This window comes from Achroia grisella, unplaced genomic scaffold, assembly GCF_030625045.1.
Source record: "Achroia grisella isolate CSIRO2021 unplaced genomic scaffold, CSIRO_AGI_Agris_v1 utg114, whole genome shotgun sequence".
Taxonomy (NCBI): Eukaryota; Metazoa; Arthropoda; class Insecta; order Lepidoptera; family Pyralidae; genus Achroia; species Achroia grisella.
In genome coordinates this window covers 441091-461065 of record NW_026712585.1, presented here as the reverse complement: position 1 = coordinate 461065, position 19975 = coordinate 441091, and the positions used below count along the sequence as shown (strand labels likewise).

General features: G+C 32.5%; 1 protein-coding gene across 1 annotated transcript in view; it reads left to right on the top strand.

The window, feature by feature from the left end:
- Positions 1 to 19975, top strand: part of LOC131850879 (Krueppel-like factor 8) — a 30550-nt gene that overhangs the window by 5504 nt on the left and 5071 nt on the right. Inside the window, exons 4-5 of the mRNA XM_059201263.1 lie at positions 3188 to 3244; positions 9371 to 9455. Of these exons, the coding sequence (XP_059057246.1) occupies positions 3188 to 3244; positions 9371 to 9455 (142 nt within the window). The remainder of the gene's footprint in view (positions 1 to 3187; positions 3245 to 9370; positions 9456 to 19975) is intronic.

Genomic DNA, 19975 nt, shown 5'->3' with positions numbered 1-19975 from the left:
GTAAATTTCATGTATACACATAGATTAATATGGATTGATAATATGGGGAAACTCTGTAGATGCTACTAGGGCATTTATCGTGCAAAAGATATGCATAAAAGCTGTGTGTGATGCCAGAGTTAGAGAAAGTTGACGACCTCTTTTTAAAAAATTAAACATCCTTCCATTGCCATGTATGTATATTAAAGACATTTGTATATTTGTAAGGGAACATCCTGACTATTTTAAGTAATTAACAGACACAACACTGCGAATAACGAGACCTAATGATAAACTATACACCAATGTTTCGATTAGACTTATATAAGAGATGTGTACTTTATGGCAATCAAAGTGTACAACAATCTTTCAAGAGAGATTAAAGAACTGGGATCTCATACGTTATTCAAACGCAAACTAAAGGATTGGCTGTCACTTGGTAATTTTTACAGTATCCAAGAATATTTAAGTAACACAAACACCTTCACGTAATTTGCATGCCTGTATGGTAAATATTGCTGATCAATCAATTTCATGTAACATCATATTAATTATAATACTGTACCAATATTTCGCAAATAAATTATTTCATTTCATTTCAAGAGAGTCATGGCATAGTGGTTTACTACTTTGAATTACGCTCAAAAGGTCGTGAATTCAAATGTTACACAAAAAGAGTCAATTCATATTTCTATCAGACTCTCCGGTGAAGTAAACAGCGAACAGAGTCGGCGGTAGGCTGGCCCTCTTGTATGGTGGATTCAAGTATACCTAGCGAAATATTGGCACGACAAGTGTTTCGTTCACTACATCAATAGTTGACTATGCCTCTTAGTACCCCATCTGGGATAATAGGCCTGACGGTACGATACTTTGTAGACTTATCCGTTATTGCTTTGTTTTATAGATATCGTTAACAGCTGACCTGCGCAACTTCGTCTGCATCACACTTATTATATTTCACCCAATTTACTTAAGTCTTCCTAAATTATAGCCTGTGTTATTCTAACTGTTTTACTGTAAAGTTTTTTCAAAATCCGTTCAGTAGTTTTTGCGTGAAAGAGTAACAAACATCCATCCATACTCACAAACATTCGCGTTTATAATATAAGTAAGATTTTTAGGTGTAATTAGATAACACAGTGAAAATGCGAGCACCATTCAAAATCTGTGGATTAAGACTATTAAGTCATATCTTTAATATGCCAGCGAATGGTTGGAAGGAAATTTAAAAAGAATTAACATAGTCGGATCCTTAGGTTTGTTGCAGCGTAGGCCGAGTAGGCTTTTTCGTTTTGTCTATTTCCATGAATTTTCTTATTCTTACTCATTGACTCTGGACTTTCCATTATTCTTTCAAACATCTTCCTTTCTATATAAGAGAAATATCAGTACGCTACAATCATAGATAAATATACTGTGTATATTTATTAATACAATTGTTTAAATAATGTTTCTATATACTTACAGATGTGATCTCATTACGAGATTGCCGGAAATATGATGAAACTTTTTCATTTTGTAATGTTTCCGGCAATTTTACATTACATACATACAAAGAGAAATTTAGTGATCCTTGACTTATTTCAACTAACAAAACAAATGTAGTTTTTGATTTTTTAGAATTAGACAAAAGAACATTAAATAAGATTTTCGGATCATTTAAACGCCATTTTTCAAGGTTCCGAAAAAGGCCAAGATCCACTTTATGTGACCGATATTAGGCAATTTTGTCATATCGTGTTTGTCTATCATAGTATATTCTTAGACACTATTAATAATATCGACGTGGTTATCCTTTTGGTCTATCGTATATCTCTTGTTCATATAATTTGTTATATTAAAAAAAACTAAGAAGATAAGTACTTATTATAAATTGTGTAAGTAACAATATGTGAATAAACCATGTCGATTTAAAAAGGTCCATAATTCAGGATGTCACTATACATAGAAAAAATATATTCCTATATATTCCTTCTTGAAACCCGTTGGCAATAAATTATGGATTACTGTACTCCACTGGACACTTAGATCTATCGGCATTGGCCGATTGTCCATTTCTAACCCGTGATGATCGCACTCGCTGTCCTTGTCACACGCGAATAAAATTAGAATGTATAACAGGGACGTGCGAAATCACGCTCAGTAACTGTAGCGTGGGAACGTAACATTTGGCGCTTTCACCGCTGGACTGCAGCAGTTGGCGTCCGAAAGTGTTGCGTGTTGCCTTGGTGAAGTCTAAATATGGATAGGTTGCCTTAATTTAAGGTGAGGGGAGGTTACAGGTACTCTCTGAGTAGTGCGTATGCCGTAGGGTTGAAATCTTCATTAAATCTGGTGATTATGTCCAAGGCTCGCAATTTGTTTAAAGTAATTGTAAATTATTTAGGGTTAGAAGAAAATAGAATTTGAAGAAAAATACAAAGGTTCTTTCCTTCCTTACCTAGCAGACAGAATGTTAAAAACGTTTATTTCTATATTTTGTTTCATCCATTTTCATAACTCGTCTCGTGAACTCCTGTTGAACTAGACTACTAACTTTTCAGGCAGTGCTTATATTATTTTATACTACTAAATTTGAACGTTTAATAATATAAAATTTGATGAAAGTTTGTTCGCAATGATAATTTGGTCTAAACACATATCTTAGCTCAAATAGTGTTTCACTCTTGACTCGAAAGACCCAATGTTGTAAGTGGCAGGAAACACTGACGCTGGGAGAGAGTTTCACTCCTTGCACCATCTGCTCAGAAACACATACGCCGAAATGCAACCTATAAATATAAGCAGTGGTATGATCAGTGTGTAGCAAAAGAAATCACCAAAATTAGTTACCGCGTAACAAAATAGAAAGAAAAAATACAGTCATATTGAGAATTTTCTTCTTTTCTTGCCTCAGGCGTAACTCTTCGCGTCAGATATCTTAATGTTAAATATTGTAAGGACAGTATAGATTTCCCAGAATATCTACCTTCCTGCCTTGTATACTTAGAATGAGAGAACTTCAGCAGGTAGCTGAAGTTTTCTCCAGAGACTATAGCATGGGGTTTTCAAATAAGGTATATTAAAGTTTCTTTAGGGTCAGAAATGCGCACGTGATACCCCTGGTATTTCAGACGTTCATAAGCTACGGTATGCTTGCTTGCTCCCATTGTAGTATATTTTTTTTTATAATTATTAGAGGATAACAAAATTTATCTTGTTTCAGGATGAAAGAGAGGGTGCAAGGCGCCGGGGAGGTGCCGTGCTGCCCGCAACTGTCGAAGTAAGTATTGCACCTATTTGTATTATTCATTAGACAATATATTACACCTTTTGCGACTAATACAGATCATAGACTCATATACGTGTAATAATTTTACCGATAACCGCGACTTCTTATGTACAAACTTGATTTCCCTATTTCACACATCAATTTATTTTTTGAGCTTAAGAGATTAAATTTAGCCTACGTCCGTCCTCGTAATAGCGTTTATCTTTGTCAAATTTCATGGAGACCCGTTCAACCGTTTAGACCTGAAAACGGTAACAAACAGACAGACTTTGGCACTGGAAAAATAATAATAGGTCCCATTATTTATGATCTACGATGAGATAAAGATATATGTACACAAACATGTGAAAGTTGTAACAGTGCTTCACTAACAATATGGATGACCTTTCTTCTTATCGTAATCAGAAAAAGTATAGTATTTTCAATGTTATATTTAAGGATACTTTTTTAAATTATAGAAAATATTTACCATGATCATCTGATGAGGGGTGACATTTAAGGGAGTATTGCGTACTTAGTGGAACCCCTACTGCTATTCAAGTGGCCTATTATGATTTAATCAGTACTCCTAAAGGCCCCACATCCTCAAAGTGCCCAAGGCGTTCAATAGGTTAAAGACGGCCCTGTCAACATTACAACCGTTTGTTGAATCTAGATCTAGATTATCGCGGATTAAGTTTATAGCCGCTAAATTAGCCGACAACTGAGATGTATCGATAGGCTGCTACGATTTATCTGTCCGACTACGGTCTATAATTAATTGCAGATTGGTTTCTCTTATTATACTATGGAATATACTGTACTGTAAAATAAAGCAACACTTAAAATGATGTTATGTTCGTAGCTATACATGGTCAATACTAGGGATTGAAATCCCGCAGCGTTTATGTCCTGTGGTATAGTTTTTCGGGATTGGTTAGTCCCACACTCTTATAAAAACACTAGCTGTTTATTACAATACTAGCGACTTTACCCGCCTGGACTAAAACTTTTTTTTTAATTAAAATAAATAAAATTTCAAAAATAAATTTAGTCTAAGTTACACCTTATAATATTAGTTATCTGCTGTAATTATCATTTACTAATAGTTAAGTGTTTGACATTCAATAAGACTATAGATCAATAATATTAATTTATACTCAATTTGACTACAAACATTAACAATATATTATAGAAAAGAGTATATATGTGTCAGATATATGTTAGTGTATATAAAGATTTTTTATTAATTCAATGCATTTTTTATGCATAATTATTTAATTAAAAGTAAAAATATTAGCATTCTTCACTTTTCTGTGTAAAATACATGTCATTGTGTGCGAAATTTTATACTCTCCGTCCGTGCACGTTCCGTAAAAAAGATACAAAGTTTTTGCTTCATGTATTAATATATTGATATTTTACTATTATATATTGTTGCGATGGTCTTAGTTATTCCCGTGAATACTCCATAGATTTTGATCGTTGTATTTCATAATCGAGGGCTACATCCGTGTTGATCATATTCATATTGTCGTAAAAACTGTTTTGTTAATGAACCAAACATTAAATCCTCCTATTTGGTATTACATTGTTCATATTATTATTATATATGTAGATATATAGTTTTTTTATTATGTTCTATTTCTTAATGTAGTACCTACCTACATAACAATACCTTAATAGTCCCAACAACAAATCATTTATACGAAATCTCCCTTCGGTGAATATAAATAATGGCACAGCGTCTATAAACTTGTTGGTCGATAGTTAAATATTAATTTTGCCCGTAAATTGTATTAGAATTGAGTAACGTTAGTGAAGCAACATCAACCTAGAGCTATCATCTGATAAGTGACAAATCAATGGATCAATTAAAGGATATACATTACCAATTTGGTACAGGGCCGTTCCATAAACTGTTTTAAATAAGCCAACATTAAACATCCTTGGCTCTGTCTCTATTCAGTAATCGACATTTTATCGTACTTTATTTATATCAAGCTGTCACATCCAACTTTGTCTGCCTTTTTTTATTTAATGTTAAGATTTGTTAAGATCCGTTCGTGAAAAGTGAGAATCAGACAGTCAGAGAGACTTTTAATAATAGTATGGATTATCTTCTCATATCCCATGCAGAGTAGACTAATATGAAAAATATGATAACACTTTACCGACACAAGTAAAAGAAATATATATTTTTATACGTTCAACATTCTTATTGTCTTCTGTCAGTTTTGTAAACTAGAGATCTGCCTAACTCTATCTGGTATATGATCTATTTGGTCACGGTAGCTTAGATTTTTTTTATTTAGTCTGTTGCTGTTGGCTACAGTTGGCTTTTACAGCTTCAACGGACGCAAGTACCAATTAAAGCAAATTGATCGTTTTTATACTCTATAACGGTTTCATTCATCATTTTCATATTATTTCTACATGTCCGAACCATTGTAGCACGAGTGTGAAATATTGGCTATACCAGACGTGTGAATTTTAATAAAACTTAATTTTGAAGCGATAAAAGCGATAAAATCTAACTAAGCATTAGCAACCTATTTCTAATTATTTCCTTTACGCGTTTCTCCAAAATTCAATAATTATTTATTATTATTTTAACAATAATTGAATCTTGTATTCGGTATTTGTCGATGCCACCAACCCTATCTATTCAAATGGTATGTCCAACAAACCGTCCACATTGCAAGTTGTTACGTTTGTACCATTTTGCAATGCATTGATTTGGTGATAGGACATTATGGTATATTTCACCACTAGAATTCTCTATGGGTAGCCTAAAATTGTCTCAGGTATTTATTGCGGGAGAAATGTAAAACTAGTTGTGTAATGCTTTGGATATTCGAGCACTTAGGTTTATTAACACGCCATTCCAAAGCGAATTTGTTTTCCATATACTGATTTATTAAAATATATGCTATTTATATATTTTTTATTTTTCTGTCTGATATTAAATAGTCTAGATGTCCAAATATTCACCCAAGGGTCCAAATATGTTTAATGTTAACTTTTTGTAACATATATAACATATATAACTATATGGAAGTTAAAGAATATCACATTACATAAATTTTAACTTTCCGCAAAGGTAAAGCGGCAAAAATATGTTTGTTAAAGCTTCTTTCCTTCCAGGCGTTTGGGATGTCAAATATAGACACCCACTGCAGGAATAAAGCATGATACTAATGTATACTTTAGGACATACAACTAATAGTAGCGTTCGCTACTAATAGCGAATTCCATTCCCGAACAGAAGGTTAAGGACCACAATAGCTAGATAATTGTTCTTAATCCCCACTATTTATCCCCATTTATAGCCCCATTGCTCATAAGGTACCCTATGTCATTCGTGACTAATCGAACTCACTTTATCGTCATCCTATCTTCCTTTGGTGGTGCCCCGCTAGTGTATACCGAGCAGAGTAAGAGGGTACACTATTACATATTTATTTAAGTCTAGTTTTTCATTTTAGTTCGTGACTCGGGTCCGTCAACAAACATACTCTGTATTAGTTTTATCGGACACGTACATTCGCACATTGCTAAACCTCCTTTTTATAAAAAAGAAATCATTTTCACATGGCTAGGCTTGGTTGGGGGCGTGCCAGGCAGGCAGGGCGAGCGGCCATTGCATAACACCGACCATCCTAACTGCAATCTTTGCACGCAATACCGTTGGAATATTGAAAAACATGAACCACTATTTCGTCGTATGTGGATAGAAATATTTTAGTATCAATTTGAGGTTTAGTGCAAACATTTGTGTTTTTAATATTACGAGGTACGACGGACATCTTGGTCCTGGCATGTTTGGCAATGTTTGTGAGGTACCACGGGCGTAATAATGACGACATGATGTCTATTGTGATGTTCATACATTTTCCATCGAGACTGTTATCTTGTGTGCCGTTCTGTCGAAACGGGTTACAGAGGGAACCGTTTTAAGGTTAACCTGACCATTGTACTCTGATTGCACTATTTTCCTTTGACATAATTGCAATGGCGTATGCTGGTGATAACTCAGTTCTTCCTAATTTGAATTTAAAAATGAATCTGTGTTCATGTAAATATGTACAAGATAGTATAAGAGCTGAGTTTCTTAATTTGTTAATTCTTCTTGGCTCCAAAGCTCTTAACAGATTAGTCATAACATAAGAGTCTAATAGGCCTATATGAATAGAGATATTTTGTTTTTTTTATTTCAACATGAGGCGCTGTCTTCTATCTTCTATTACTAACAATCCTTTCCCCTAGCAAAACAGTAAGTAAGTACAGTTTAACATAGTGATTTTCGTGCAAATAATATCGGGCGTGGCGTCGCTGCACGACCGCAGCGTTTACGCAACGGACAGCTGGTTGCACGACTCATCTTCAATTAAAACAGATATTGTGTGGTCTCAGTGCTAGCGGGTGTTCTAGGTCACGTTGGAGAGGTTTTAAAATGTTTCACTCTGATCTATCACAGAGGGAAGGTATCTAGGGTTTTTAGTAATGTGGAATAATATTAATAATAATAATAATTGCTAGTAATGCCAGGTTGACCTCCACGTGGTTCCGCCTGGAAAGCATCGTGATAAATTCATGGTAAATTTACCACGATGGGCTAACTGACCTGATCTTATGCTCATCTTACATACTCCATTGGTGCCCTGCCGGTGTAAACCGTTAGGCGGGTGAAGTATTATATCTATAAATATAATGTTTCAAGATATTACTTGAATAGATAAGAAATGGTACAATAGTAATTTATTTGCGTCTATTTTTCCGTTTCCTGTTTATGTTTTCTATAAAATACAAATGTGGTTGGGAATATGTAATACCGGGCGAAGCACGACCGGAGTTTTTACGCAACAAACAGTTACACGAATCATCTTCAATTAAAACCGTCATTGTGTGGCCGTAGTATTAGCGGGAAAGTTACGGGAGATATTAAAAATATAAAAGTATTAAAACACCTATTATGGGGCACTTAAATCACTATTGTAGTCTCGTTATTATAAGCGGTGTAAATTATAATAAATCGGCCATTGGGTAATCCCCTAATGTCGCAAATATAATTCATCACAACAGGAATGCTAGATTGTCCACTTCAGAGGCATTGGAAATAATTATTTTTACAGACCCAGTGCCATTGGGACGTGGGCATACATATATACATAGTGGTAGCGATTTTGTTTTATACTATGTAAAATTTACTATCATGTTACATCGATAAACATAATTCTTTGATGCCTATTTGAAAAGAATAAGGGTTGAGTTTCTTTTCAGTTCATCTCAGTTCAAAAGCACTCCGACCTGACAGTAGATTTGACTTATCATAAGAGTCTGTAATAAATAATTCCCTGACATCTGTTAGATAGTATAGAATATCGATTTTATATTCGCCTTCTGCGTTCGCTTATATTGAAGCCCCATGATCTAATTTTGCATCGCATGCATGCATTTGAGCCCGCACACGACGGTCACGAGTTAGCCTGGTCTCGAAATTATTTTAGAGTACCTTGTTATAAATTCTATATCTATGTACATTTTCCGTATTCTACAATATTTTGAAACGATTTTAGAATTTCTAAATTTGTTTTTTTTTGTTGTGCTGTATGTAAATTACTATGTGGCCAATGAGATAGAGTTAAAAAAAACGAAAATGGAATGAAACAAATGAAAAGTGCACTGTCTTATTACCCGCATACTAAATTTCCCAATGTCAACGATGTTCCTTTCATATAGTTACAAGTAACATTGTAATTATAAATTTAATCTGAACAGATTTTATTTAAATGGATTTACTTTACTGGATACTCTTAGACTATCTTTTTTTAAGAAGAAGCATACGAAGACGTCGATGATAAGTAGTACAAACTAGTTACTCATATCTATAAAAGTACAAAAGTATATTACAACGAGTAAGAGAAAAAATTACCTATCAATTATTTAGAAATAATGTATCTCTAAATAGCGGTAACTTCCAGAAAACCTATGGATTCTAGAAGTTATTCTAGAACTTCTGCAGTTTTATGTTTAGAATGAAACAAAATTTTAAATACAAAAGTATATTCTTTTATGTATTATATCTTTTCTTTTCTATTATATAGATTATTTCTATTCTATTATTTTTTGTTGCAGGCTTGCGGGCCTCCGATCCAGCTGGAGCCGGTCGACCTAAGTTTGAAACGCCCACCGACTCCGAGGCGACGACTACGTGCCATTAGTATGTATCTACAATATTACAAATACATTATTACTATCTACTACCTAAAGTAGTAGATATATATCCATATTTTATATTTGTCTGTCTAGCATATATTGGTTTAAGAAATGGATGCGTAAGTAGTAAGTAACATAATAGAGATACTACCATACTTAGAAAGATATGGTGTAATTTGTATTGAAGAAAAATTTAAACGAGCCTAAATATTTTTGATGTATCGAACATATTATAGGTATACAACTTTATACCTTTGTCACAATAACAGTTTATTGGAAACGTGTAATAATGTGTGGAGTTTTCAAACAATGTCACTGTGATAAAGTACTGACTTGTTTGCTCTTAATTAAAATATAGTAATATCCTCAAATGTTCGTTGTCCAATATCTCATCATATGACAGAGTAATTTAACTTGAGAGACAGGAAATTGGTATTATTGCCCTGCAATTATTATGGTTACACTTAAGTTTTCTCCCTTTCTCTGCGACTACCTTGTTAGTCTAGTATGTAGATATAGATAGATAGACAATTAAGATTGATGGCCCTTCAGAATCGCCATTAATTTTTCGCGTCGTGCATGTCACGTAGTTTAATAGATCCGGCACCATACGAGTATATAGTTGTCACCTCGTCGGCCTTGTACCCAACGTGACAAAGTAGTCTGCACTAATACCAATATTAGACTTGTTTGTCTGTCACTTCAAGCTTTATACGGAAATTACATGGAATTTTGGTGGACAACAACAGATTTATCCCTGAATTTGTTTGTCTGCTATCTCTTTCATAATTCTATTACTTCATTATTTAGATTCTACAGTATTTACTACATTTCTAAATATAAATTTCATAAATATTAATGAATTGATTCATTTACAGCGTTATATTTGGTAAAGTAAGCAAATCTTATGTTTTCGAACAAAAAAAGCATACGGTACATCTGATGGTAAAAAGTCTAAGATATCTACTTTAAAAATAGGATTATGAAGATTCGGTTGGGGTGTTCTTGATCGGAATGAATGAGGATATCCTTATGGAAGATCGAAAAAGAGATAGATGAATTGTGTGGAAGATGATATGGCAAGAAAAGGACTGAATATTCAAATGACTACAAAAAGGGATGAATGGAAAAGAAAAACATTACGCCCAACCTAAATGGATGGGATCAGGAAGAAGCAGATTATGACTCTATTTTGCTGTATTGACACTATAAATTAATTAAAGATCTGATAGATAGAATGTTATAGTCAAAGTTATTTTCTGGAGATGGCGGTGGATGTTAAGAATTATTAAAATAATTATATAAAATATCCTCAACTGAAACACAGATCACAAAGCAAGCTGCTTGGAAACTGAAATAAATGAAAATCCACACTGAAAACTTAAAAAAACGACTTATTGCTAACAATAATACAATTATTCAAAAGTTTTATAAAAAAATTGGCAATAAGTACAAACTCTGATAAGTTATTGCTGGACTGAAGTGCACCCAGCGCTAGTTTTCTGTATTGTATTTAATTTTTACATTAAAATAATTTAAATTAATACGTATAGGACAGTTTGCAACCAAGAGATCGACAGTAAACGTTGTATAACCGTTCTTGGGTGCGTTATATCTATACTATGTTAATTAAAGCGGAGAGGTGCCAGTGAAAGGGATCATACCTTACCGAGCCTATATGTTTCTAGGGCCCCCGCACACGGTCCATTCAGTTTCAGTTTATAATTATTTAAATCTTCCCTCTTTCTTTTCGAGAGTTTGGACAGCTTGTTTATTCGAGAGAAGAATTTCAAGAGAAGAATTTCCAAGATAAGTTTAAAATTATTCAAATCTTCCCTCTTTCTTTTCGAGAGTTTGGACAGTTACTTTATGCGAGAAGAATTAGCAAGATAAGTTTAATATTCAAATCTTTCTTCTTTGTTTTCGAAAGTTTGGACAACTACTTTATTCGAGAACAATTAGTAAGACCAGTTACTTACTTAAATCTTCCTTCTGTCTTTTCGAAGTTGGTTGAGAGTATGGAATACGGACTCGTGTGTTGTCCCACTAACTTAGTTACAACTAGTTATGCACTCGCATTACTTGCTATCTCTTGTAGGGGGACAAGGAAATGCACCATTGTCGATACACAGCCGTGGCAATTAATGGGATATAGGGCAAGCTTTTACGTGATACAATCTGACATATAGATAGATAAGTTCTATATTCACCAATTACAGAAACAGTATAGAAAGGTATATAAAAATATAAATATATAAATAAAAGAAATTGAGGTAACTTTATGGTCCGCAGAGGTAGGCAACTAACTCAGAACAAAACTACGGATAAACTTGAAGCGCTAATATTCTGTTGGCTTTTGTACGTACTTATATATAGTGGTGAGTGGCAATCTCGCCAATACATATACATAAAGAGCATCACATGCCAGTAATATCGACATATTGTTGACATGTGATACTCATGGTACATCTCGTGCGTTGCCATTCTAGAGGACAAAGGTGTGATGCTTTCAAAACCTGTACTTTAACTCTAAAAAACGAAGCACTCGGCGACTGAAAAGTATGTTATTTTGTATTTATGTTCCACATTCCTAGCAATCTCCTTCCCCCTATTATTCTGTATTGCATGTCGTATAAAAATTACAATCGAAAAGACTCACAATGATCCGGCACTGTCCTAGCGTGCATGCGCTTATATTAAAGGGCATTAGAATTGCCCGAAGGCCGAAGACGCTACCAGTGCAGGTCACGCCATCGTTGCAAAAACTGGAAAACTATTGGATTAAAGCAAATTTGTTAACTAAAATTCAACTCTACGTCATCGATATAAGGCCTTGTACAAGAAACTACTATTGCATGCCCGTTTAAGTACTAACGAACTTCAACTCTATGTTGATTGACGTAAGTGTTAATTTATTGTTCTAAGCGCTTTCAGTGCTCATTCGGGTAACTCTATTTTAGGATACTAAGTGATGTCTTGTTAAGAAGTAGTAACCATTGCCTATTGACATGAAAAATCTGTGTATCATAGATTTTTCATGTCAATAGGCAATGGTTACTACTTCTTAACAAGACATCACTTAGTATCCTAAAATAGAGTATAATATTCTTTTTTATACCACACTGGTGGTAATCAAGTATACGGTCCATCTGATGCATGTCATGTATTTAAAAACACGTTTTTGAGTATTAAGAAGTTATACATCAATTGCCGAGTAATTTTCAATGCACATTTGAACTCGAAGTCACTTGGTAATATACATATAGTTACTCTCTGGTAAGGTACAGTCGACATCATAAATACATATATTAGGAGTTGAGTATGCTAAGTTGTAACGTTTAAAATTGTTCTTCTATTGTATTGTAACGTTTAAATTATTTCTTCGCCAAATTCAAGATGCTTTTACAATATTCATTAAAAACAGTCAAAATATTTACATTAAAATAATGTAACAAACGTACCACAAGTAGGTCTACCATTTCCACTTTATATAATTTAAGAAAGTATATTTTTACCATTTAATTCTGGATTGTGGTTGCGATATATTTTGGATTTTATTATAATCGTAATGTTAATTACAAAACATTATACAATAAAAGTTTTAGTGCCACCTTAATTAATTTAATAAGTGTACACAATTAAAACAGAATAACAATAATTATCATGGTCACACTACACTTTAAAAACGCATTACATTACCATCGCCTTGTTTGGGTGTGGGCGAAGTAAATAGATTGAGCGTGCATTGATTAGTCGTAGGATTTTATTAGAAAAACTTGATTGGTATGACGTTAGTGTAGGTTGGGTCGGCTTATTTGCATAGGATGCTGGCATATCTCAAGTTTTATTATGAAAGGAAGACATGCCTTCATAACTTAATTAAATTCTGTCTATCTTCATCTTCACGCTCTGTATAATAGCAAAGATCGTAACTAATCTGCTTTTTATATATACTTTTGTAAAATAACTAATATATACCTAACAATGAAATTACGAAATAAAACTTGAAAAGTGTTGTCGAAGCTCAAATATGCCTGACACAAAAAGAGTAAATATATATCTACATTACTGATTAACTCTCTGTTCTTGGATATACCGACAAGAAACCAAATTGATCCGAGAGACAGCAGTAGGCTCGCTTTCTGCTACGTTATATTAAAATTGAAATACTATACATTCACGGACATTAACATTCTCCAATAAAATATATATGTATATGTATTTAGTTTTATCTTTTTTTTGCACTAGGTTTTCGTATAAAACTATGATTTTGAACATTACATTTAACAGAGATCTGTGGTAGAAACTTAAAGGACTATTTAGGACTTTAATATTCTAGTTTTGGGTACAATTTAGTTTCAAATTATCTGTAAATTATGATAATTTTATCATGAAAGGTTTACGCGAGTGCAAGTATAAAAAATTAATCTCTTCCGCCTCAGCTTATAACTTACATATAACGTATAAAGATGTTCGTACCTCTATCATCTCAATGTTAATCGCTAATATCGAGGTCGGACGGGCGTGTAGTAGTAATGAGCGCTCTTTTAGCGCTATACAGAATAGAATTAAATAAAATAAGGTCTAGATATAGAACTGTAGACATATAGAACTGTAGTCTAGACGGTCTAATATATCAAAGTACATCTGTCCCTTTACTTATCCATTTCCTATTTGACTACGGCGATTTTTTTTTGTTGCCCGATAAATAAATCTGTCAATAGTGTTTCAATTAATAATAGTTTATAGTGGAAGTACACGTTTTTAGATCTCTATTAATTACAGTTTAAGTTCGATAATGGTTTCGACTAATTTAATGTTTTTCTTTTCTTAATATTTCTTCTTTTCCTTATCCGATATCATTTGTCGTTGGCGTAATATGTATTTCTCGTCTATTCTTTTCTATTCGCAGTTATCTTAGCCGTTATTCATTCCCTTTCTTGCCATATCATCTTTCACACAGTCCATACATCTCTTTTTCGGTTCTTATAACTTCCACATTCATATTTTTTTTAAAAGACACTTTCTTTAAAATATTCTCTTTATTCTTCTTGATTCCTGTCATTTACTAACTATTGAAATTAAACTTTGTATTGCAGTGATGGGAATGGTATGTTGTTTATTTATCGATTATAGTTTCAATGTTAAAAATATATATCGTTCAAAAATTAGAACAGGTGGAATTAGTACTATTAATTTACTAATTAAATTGTAAACGATTAAGTAAATTAAATAAAATAAGCATAATTTATTGTTAATAAATAATGCGTATTATATATCCATTATGGCTAATGCTCCTTAAAAATGTAACTATAATTAAAAATTAATCTTGATGAGATACGATAGCAACATAATTTAGAAAATGTCTGTAGATTACACAGTACATAGAGACCTCTATATAGTTCCTTATTTGTAGGTTTCCTAGCACCTATATTGTATACTATCTGTCTGAAAAGCCTACTTTTAACTTTATTTATTGTAGATACTCCAAGAAAGTCTCTATACTCCCTCATAGATCACCAACTTTCAAATGTTCGAAATAGGTACAAACACGCAACATGCGACGTACATTCGGATATTCAAACAATGTACTAGCCGTGTATCCGTCCACTATAATTAACGGCTGTGCGTACTTGTTTCGATAAAACTATGGTACCGGTTTTATCGACTCTGGTACAACACTGATGTCGCGATAGGGTTGTCGTACATGGAAATAGGGAGTAAGGAAATTTGATGTTACGTATCGTATTCTACGATTTTCGTAATACACTGCCTAAAGCATAAACGTTGATACCATAGTACAACAATATCGTAATAAATATGTGTTACGGTAGTATTTATTATGAATGGGAGGTCCGTTGCTACTACGTGGGCCGGTGCTGGCAGGGAGCCGGTCTAATTCCTTGCCATCAGATATGTTGAAGCGTAAAGCAATCATATATGGTAAATTTATTATGAATACATTTTTAAAGTATTGAAAATGCAGCAGGATTCATTATCAGATAGTGTAGTGAATATGAAGAAAAATCAAACATGTCTCCATCATAGTATGTATTTATTTTTTTTATATTTGATACCTAGGTAACAATTAGCGATCAACCTCTCTATGATCAACCTACTAGGCACACTTAAGAATTATGAAATGATTTACATGCGGTATTATATTCATCTTAATATTTGATTTTAGTTTGAATAATTGAGAAAGTAGTGTATCGTGCAATATGTTTCACCAACCGGGAGGTCATAAAACCTACTTTTAAATAACTTCAAGTCATTTGTTTAGTTTGCATTATGAAAGTGGATAAAGCAAGAGTCTGGATTGTGTGAAAGAATGCAGACCTATGAAATTATTTTCTCTACTCAAAGTGCATTCTTAGATATAAAGATGGAAATGCTTGTCTAGCTGATGGTCTACTTAAGTAATTACTACTAACTCTAAAACAGTAAAATACTTTTAAAGTAAAATTCCTGGCGTATAAGGCGTTTATATTTTACTGAGAAATAAATGTAAACTAGAAATGAAGTAAACCGTACCAATACGGAACAATAGAGAGGTTGTCAACAATATCTCTAATTATTATAACTTAAGTATATCAATGTTATTCTAAGTTGGATTTATGCCAAATATAGCTCTGGTAGTGATGCGATGTGTGTGACGAGTGAAGCGATTTGCGGATTTGAATTTTACTTGTTATTGATGTGAATATACTTTTATTTTTATTTAAATTTCTTTTACTGGCGGTGTATGGTGTGCATCAATAAAAAGAAGAATAAAAGAAGCCTAATTATTGACATCTTGTTATTAACTAAAATTAAAAGGCTTTTTTTTAATGGTTTTTCTCATAATATAGAATATGTATTTGATGATTTTCTTGTGTTATATTAATTTCTAGAATTACTACATCAATCATAGAAAGTATTAATTTTAAATTTTTAGCTGAGTAATACCACGCTCAGACACCTAGTAAATTGGCTGTTGTTACTAATGTATTTTTGAAGATATTTAGATTCCTCACGAAATGGACGATAAAACATTAGAATGTACTAAAAATATAAACAAAATAATTTATCACATATTTACTATATACGACTAAGTATTTTCATATTGTTATTAACTTATAAACTTATTAACCCATATTGTTATTATTTTGCGAATAGTCATCCGCTTTCGGCCATATACCAAACTCGTATCCAAATAAGTACAAGATTAAGTCATAAATAAGTATTATCGTGGCACTAACAAGGTCTTAACTTATATTTAAGTTAAATGATGTAAATGTTTACTCAGATGCAGCAAGCATTGTATAGGTACTTATTGCTACAGTTTTCAATACAAGTTTACCATAATGTTATAACTTTCATTGTTTACTTGTTTAAATCATTAACGGTTCTATCTTTAAGATTCCCGATTGGATTCGAGTTAAATATTTATTTATATAAGTTTAATGCATACAGTACAATACTTAATAGCACATTTGGTGCCCTTAACACAGTATCAATAATGTATCAATAATGTATTAAGAAAACAGGTGAACCCGTTGCGTAGTTTTAAAATTTAAGCTAACTGTGTCATATCCTATTTCGTCCGTTACAGCTCTGTTTTTACTTTGCACAAAGCACGCATTATTGGGTCAACAAGTCACATAAAATTCTATAACCAATAAAATTTTGTGCGCAATGTATGTGAAAGTGATAATGAATTATGTAAAATAGCATTATAGCATTGTATACAGTACATAGTTTATCTAAAATGCAGACAAACTATTGTTACATATACATACATAAAGATGCGAAACATAACCCCCTTTTACATTCCAAGTAGAGCAATAAACAACAACAGTCTAGTACTGTAGGACCATTGAAACGACTAAATGGATCGTAAAGTTAAACTTACAAATCTATGCGTTAAGGTTTCTGCACACTATATCTAAGAATCATTTTAGACTTTTTACGATATTTTTCATTTACGATATTGGAGAATGATAGGTTTAATTAAAAAAGTTGAATTTGTAGACTACAAACTCAAATTTAATCTCAGATCACGTAATTGCAGTCGTTTCGTCGATATAATTATTATATTTAATAAAACAACACACATAAAACAATGATATGATTTTGTTACCCAATCCACATGATGTATTAAAATCTATTTTTCTTATTATCTTATTTGTATCACATCAGTCAATCGCGAAATACCTTCTTTTATAAACTATGTTTCGGTTGGAGGGTGAGATATGACAGTGAAATTACAGGGTACAGGGGCATAAAAAGTGTTACTTCTCTGGAATGAGAACGCTAATGTGATATCCGTGGAGCTGTTCACGTCGGCTGTCACTCAACAACAAGAACAATCTATTTCAGAATATTTCCGTACACTGTGTCACAGTTCCCCTGTGTGTTGGCTCCTTTACTGTCTAGTATTACTTTTCCAGACCGAATGTGCATCAGTAGATGTTACTGTATGATACAGAAAGCTGTAAGCTATAAATACAGACTATAACATCGGCGATACGAATCGGAAGTATTAGGATTGTGCACACAATTTGCTGCGTGCTACTCGTAGCTATAGAAAGTATCATTTTTAATTTTTTCGTTCTGAAATTACAGGTTATAGTGATTTATCCAGCTTAGCCAGATTTATTATTTATATTAATGCAGCCCATGAAAGTGTTCGTTTTTGACTCAGCTTAATTCAGTGGAATTATTATCAATAGTTTTAGTATTCATTAGCTTTTTTAAAAAGTTACTTTCCAGATCATTATAAATGCGTGGAATAATTGAAATAGAATGTCTATGACGCTTATAGAACGAGTTAATTTACAAGTCTGAAACTGATCCCATAATAAAATTATTCTAAACAAAAAATACATTTTTTTTAATACTGTACCTTTAATTATTCAAAGAACTATACTGCATACTAACTGAATTCTGATATGAATGTAATATATGTGAATAAAGGAATGTTTTTATTGTAATCTTTCGATAAGGCATTTAGTGATTTTCTTGACAAAAATGTACTTGTTTACTACGGGTTTTGATGGTCCAACCTTTTTTAGTTGAAAAATTATCGTATTCTTTAAGAATAAAAACTTCCAAATACATATGATTTATATTTAACAGACAGACTTAAGTAAACTGCTTATTTATAGCATAGTATCGCATCATATTGACTGTGTACTGAAAGTTAACCTCGTAACACACCGTGGCGTAACAATGACTACCGAATGTATAAATTCACGCATAATTGTAGCGAGTAAAGTGTGAGAATCAATTTGTGATCATGGTGTAAGTTACAAAATGTAGAGATTTGTATGTTAATTCATTTATGAGATCAAATATGTTTATACATTTTAAACTAAGTATTATATAATATACAGATCTTTTTTTAAAGTTTTACAGTTTATGTATTTCTTTTACAGTTATATTATTATAACATTTTAGTTGCTATTTTGTAGTATGTATTCACACAAAATTCTTACAATTTAATTCTAAATAAGATTTCTTTAAAAGTTTCTTGCTCATTCTTCTCGTGATGAATCTGCGTTCCGAATGAGTGGTAGAATAAAAAAATATGTTTATTCAAAAGTGCATTATATTAAGTTTATTTGAATAAAGATTATTTCTCTTTAGTGCTATGTTTGATGCCGCTTATTCTACACTATTTTTTTAGCACTTAAATATTACGTGAAAATCGTATGAGAGGTGACACTCATAGTTACAATTTCTTTATAAAATTGACCATGAGTTTGTCAATAAGTAAGGTGTATAAGGTAATGTAATATTTAATCATACAGGTAATGCTTTAAATTAGTTTAACAAAATGCTACAGACATGGCTTCCGATTGAAATACCCAACACCCTTTTATTGACTCGGCCAGCGAACATTGATGAATATCCGGGATATTTACTTCGATACTCGATCGCTTATAAATTTATACCATACCCCAATTCCAATCAGTAGTACCAATCATGCCAGTTAAGAGTTTACGTGCTCTGTTACAGGACTCTGAATGTGGCCATGAAATAAGCGATTGGCGATTGTATCGCAAATTGAGGGTATTACGTCTCACGAACTGGTTCGATTGTTATTTTATACTAATCGCCAACTATTTGGGATATAAAACGCGTAATACCGTCATCTGTATATATTAAAATTAAGTGTTGTAAATGGATCGAACGTTTTGGCAATTTTTATTAAATGTTTGGTGTAGATAAAAATATTACTAAATAAAAATACGATTATATTTTTTCATTTGCTTTCATTCACTTTAATGGAGTCTCGTATTTCCTCTAAACTAACTGTGCTACTCTACATCTCGGACGTATTTTAATTCTGTCCATGGCGTTTTTTCGTACAAGTTTTTTAAAACTAATCTAGTGAATTAAATAATAAGTATAAAGTAACTGAAAATCTGTTGTTTTGTTACTTAAGCAAACTATAAAAAAGTACATAGGTACTTTTTCATAGCCTTTATGTTGTTCTGATGTAGAAGCTATATTACTGTAAAGTTTCATCAAAATCCG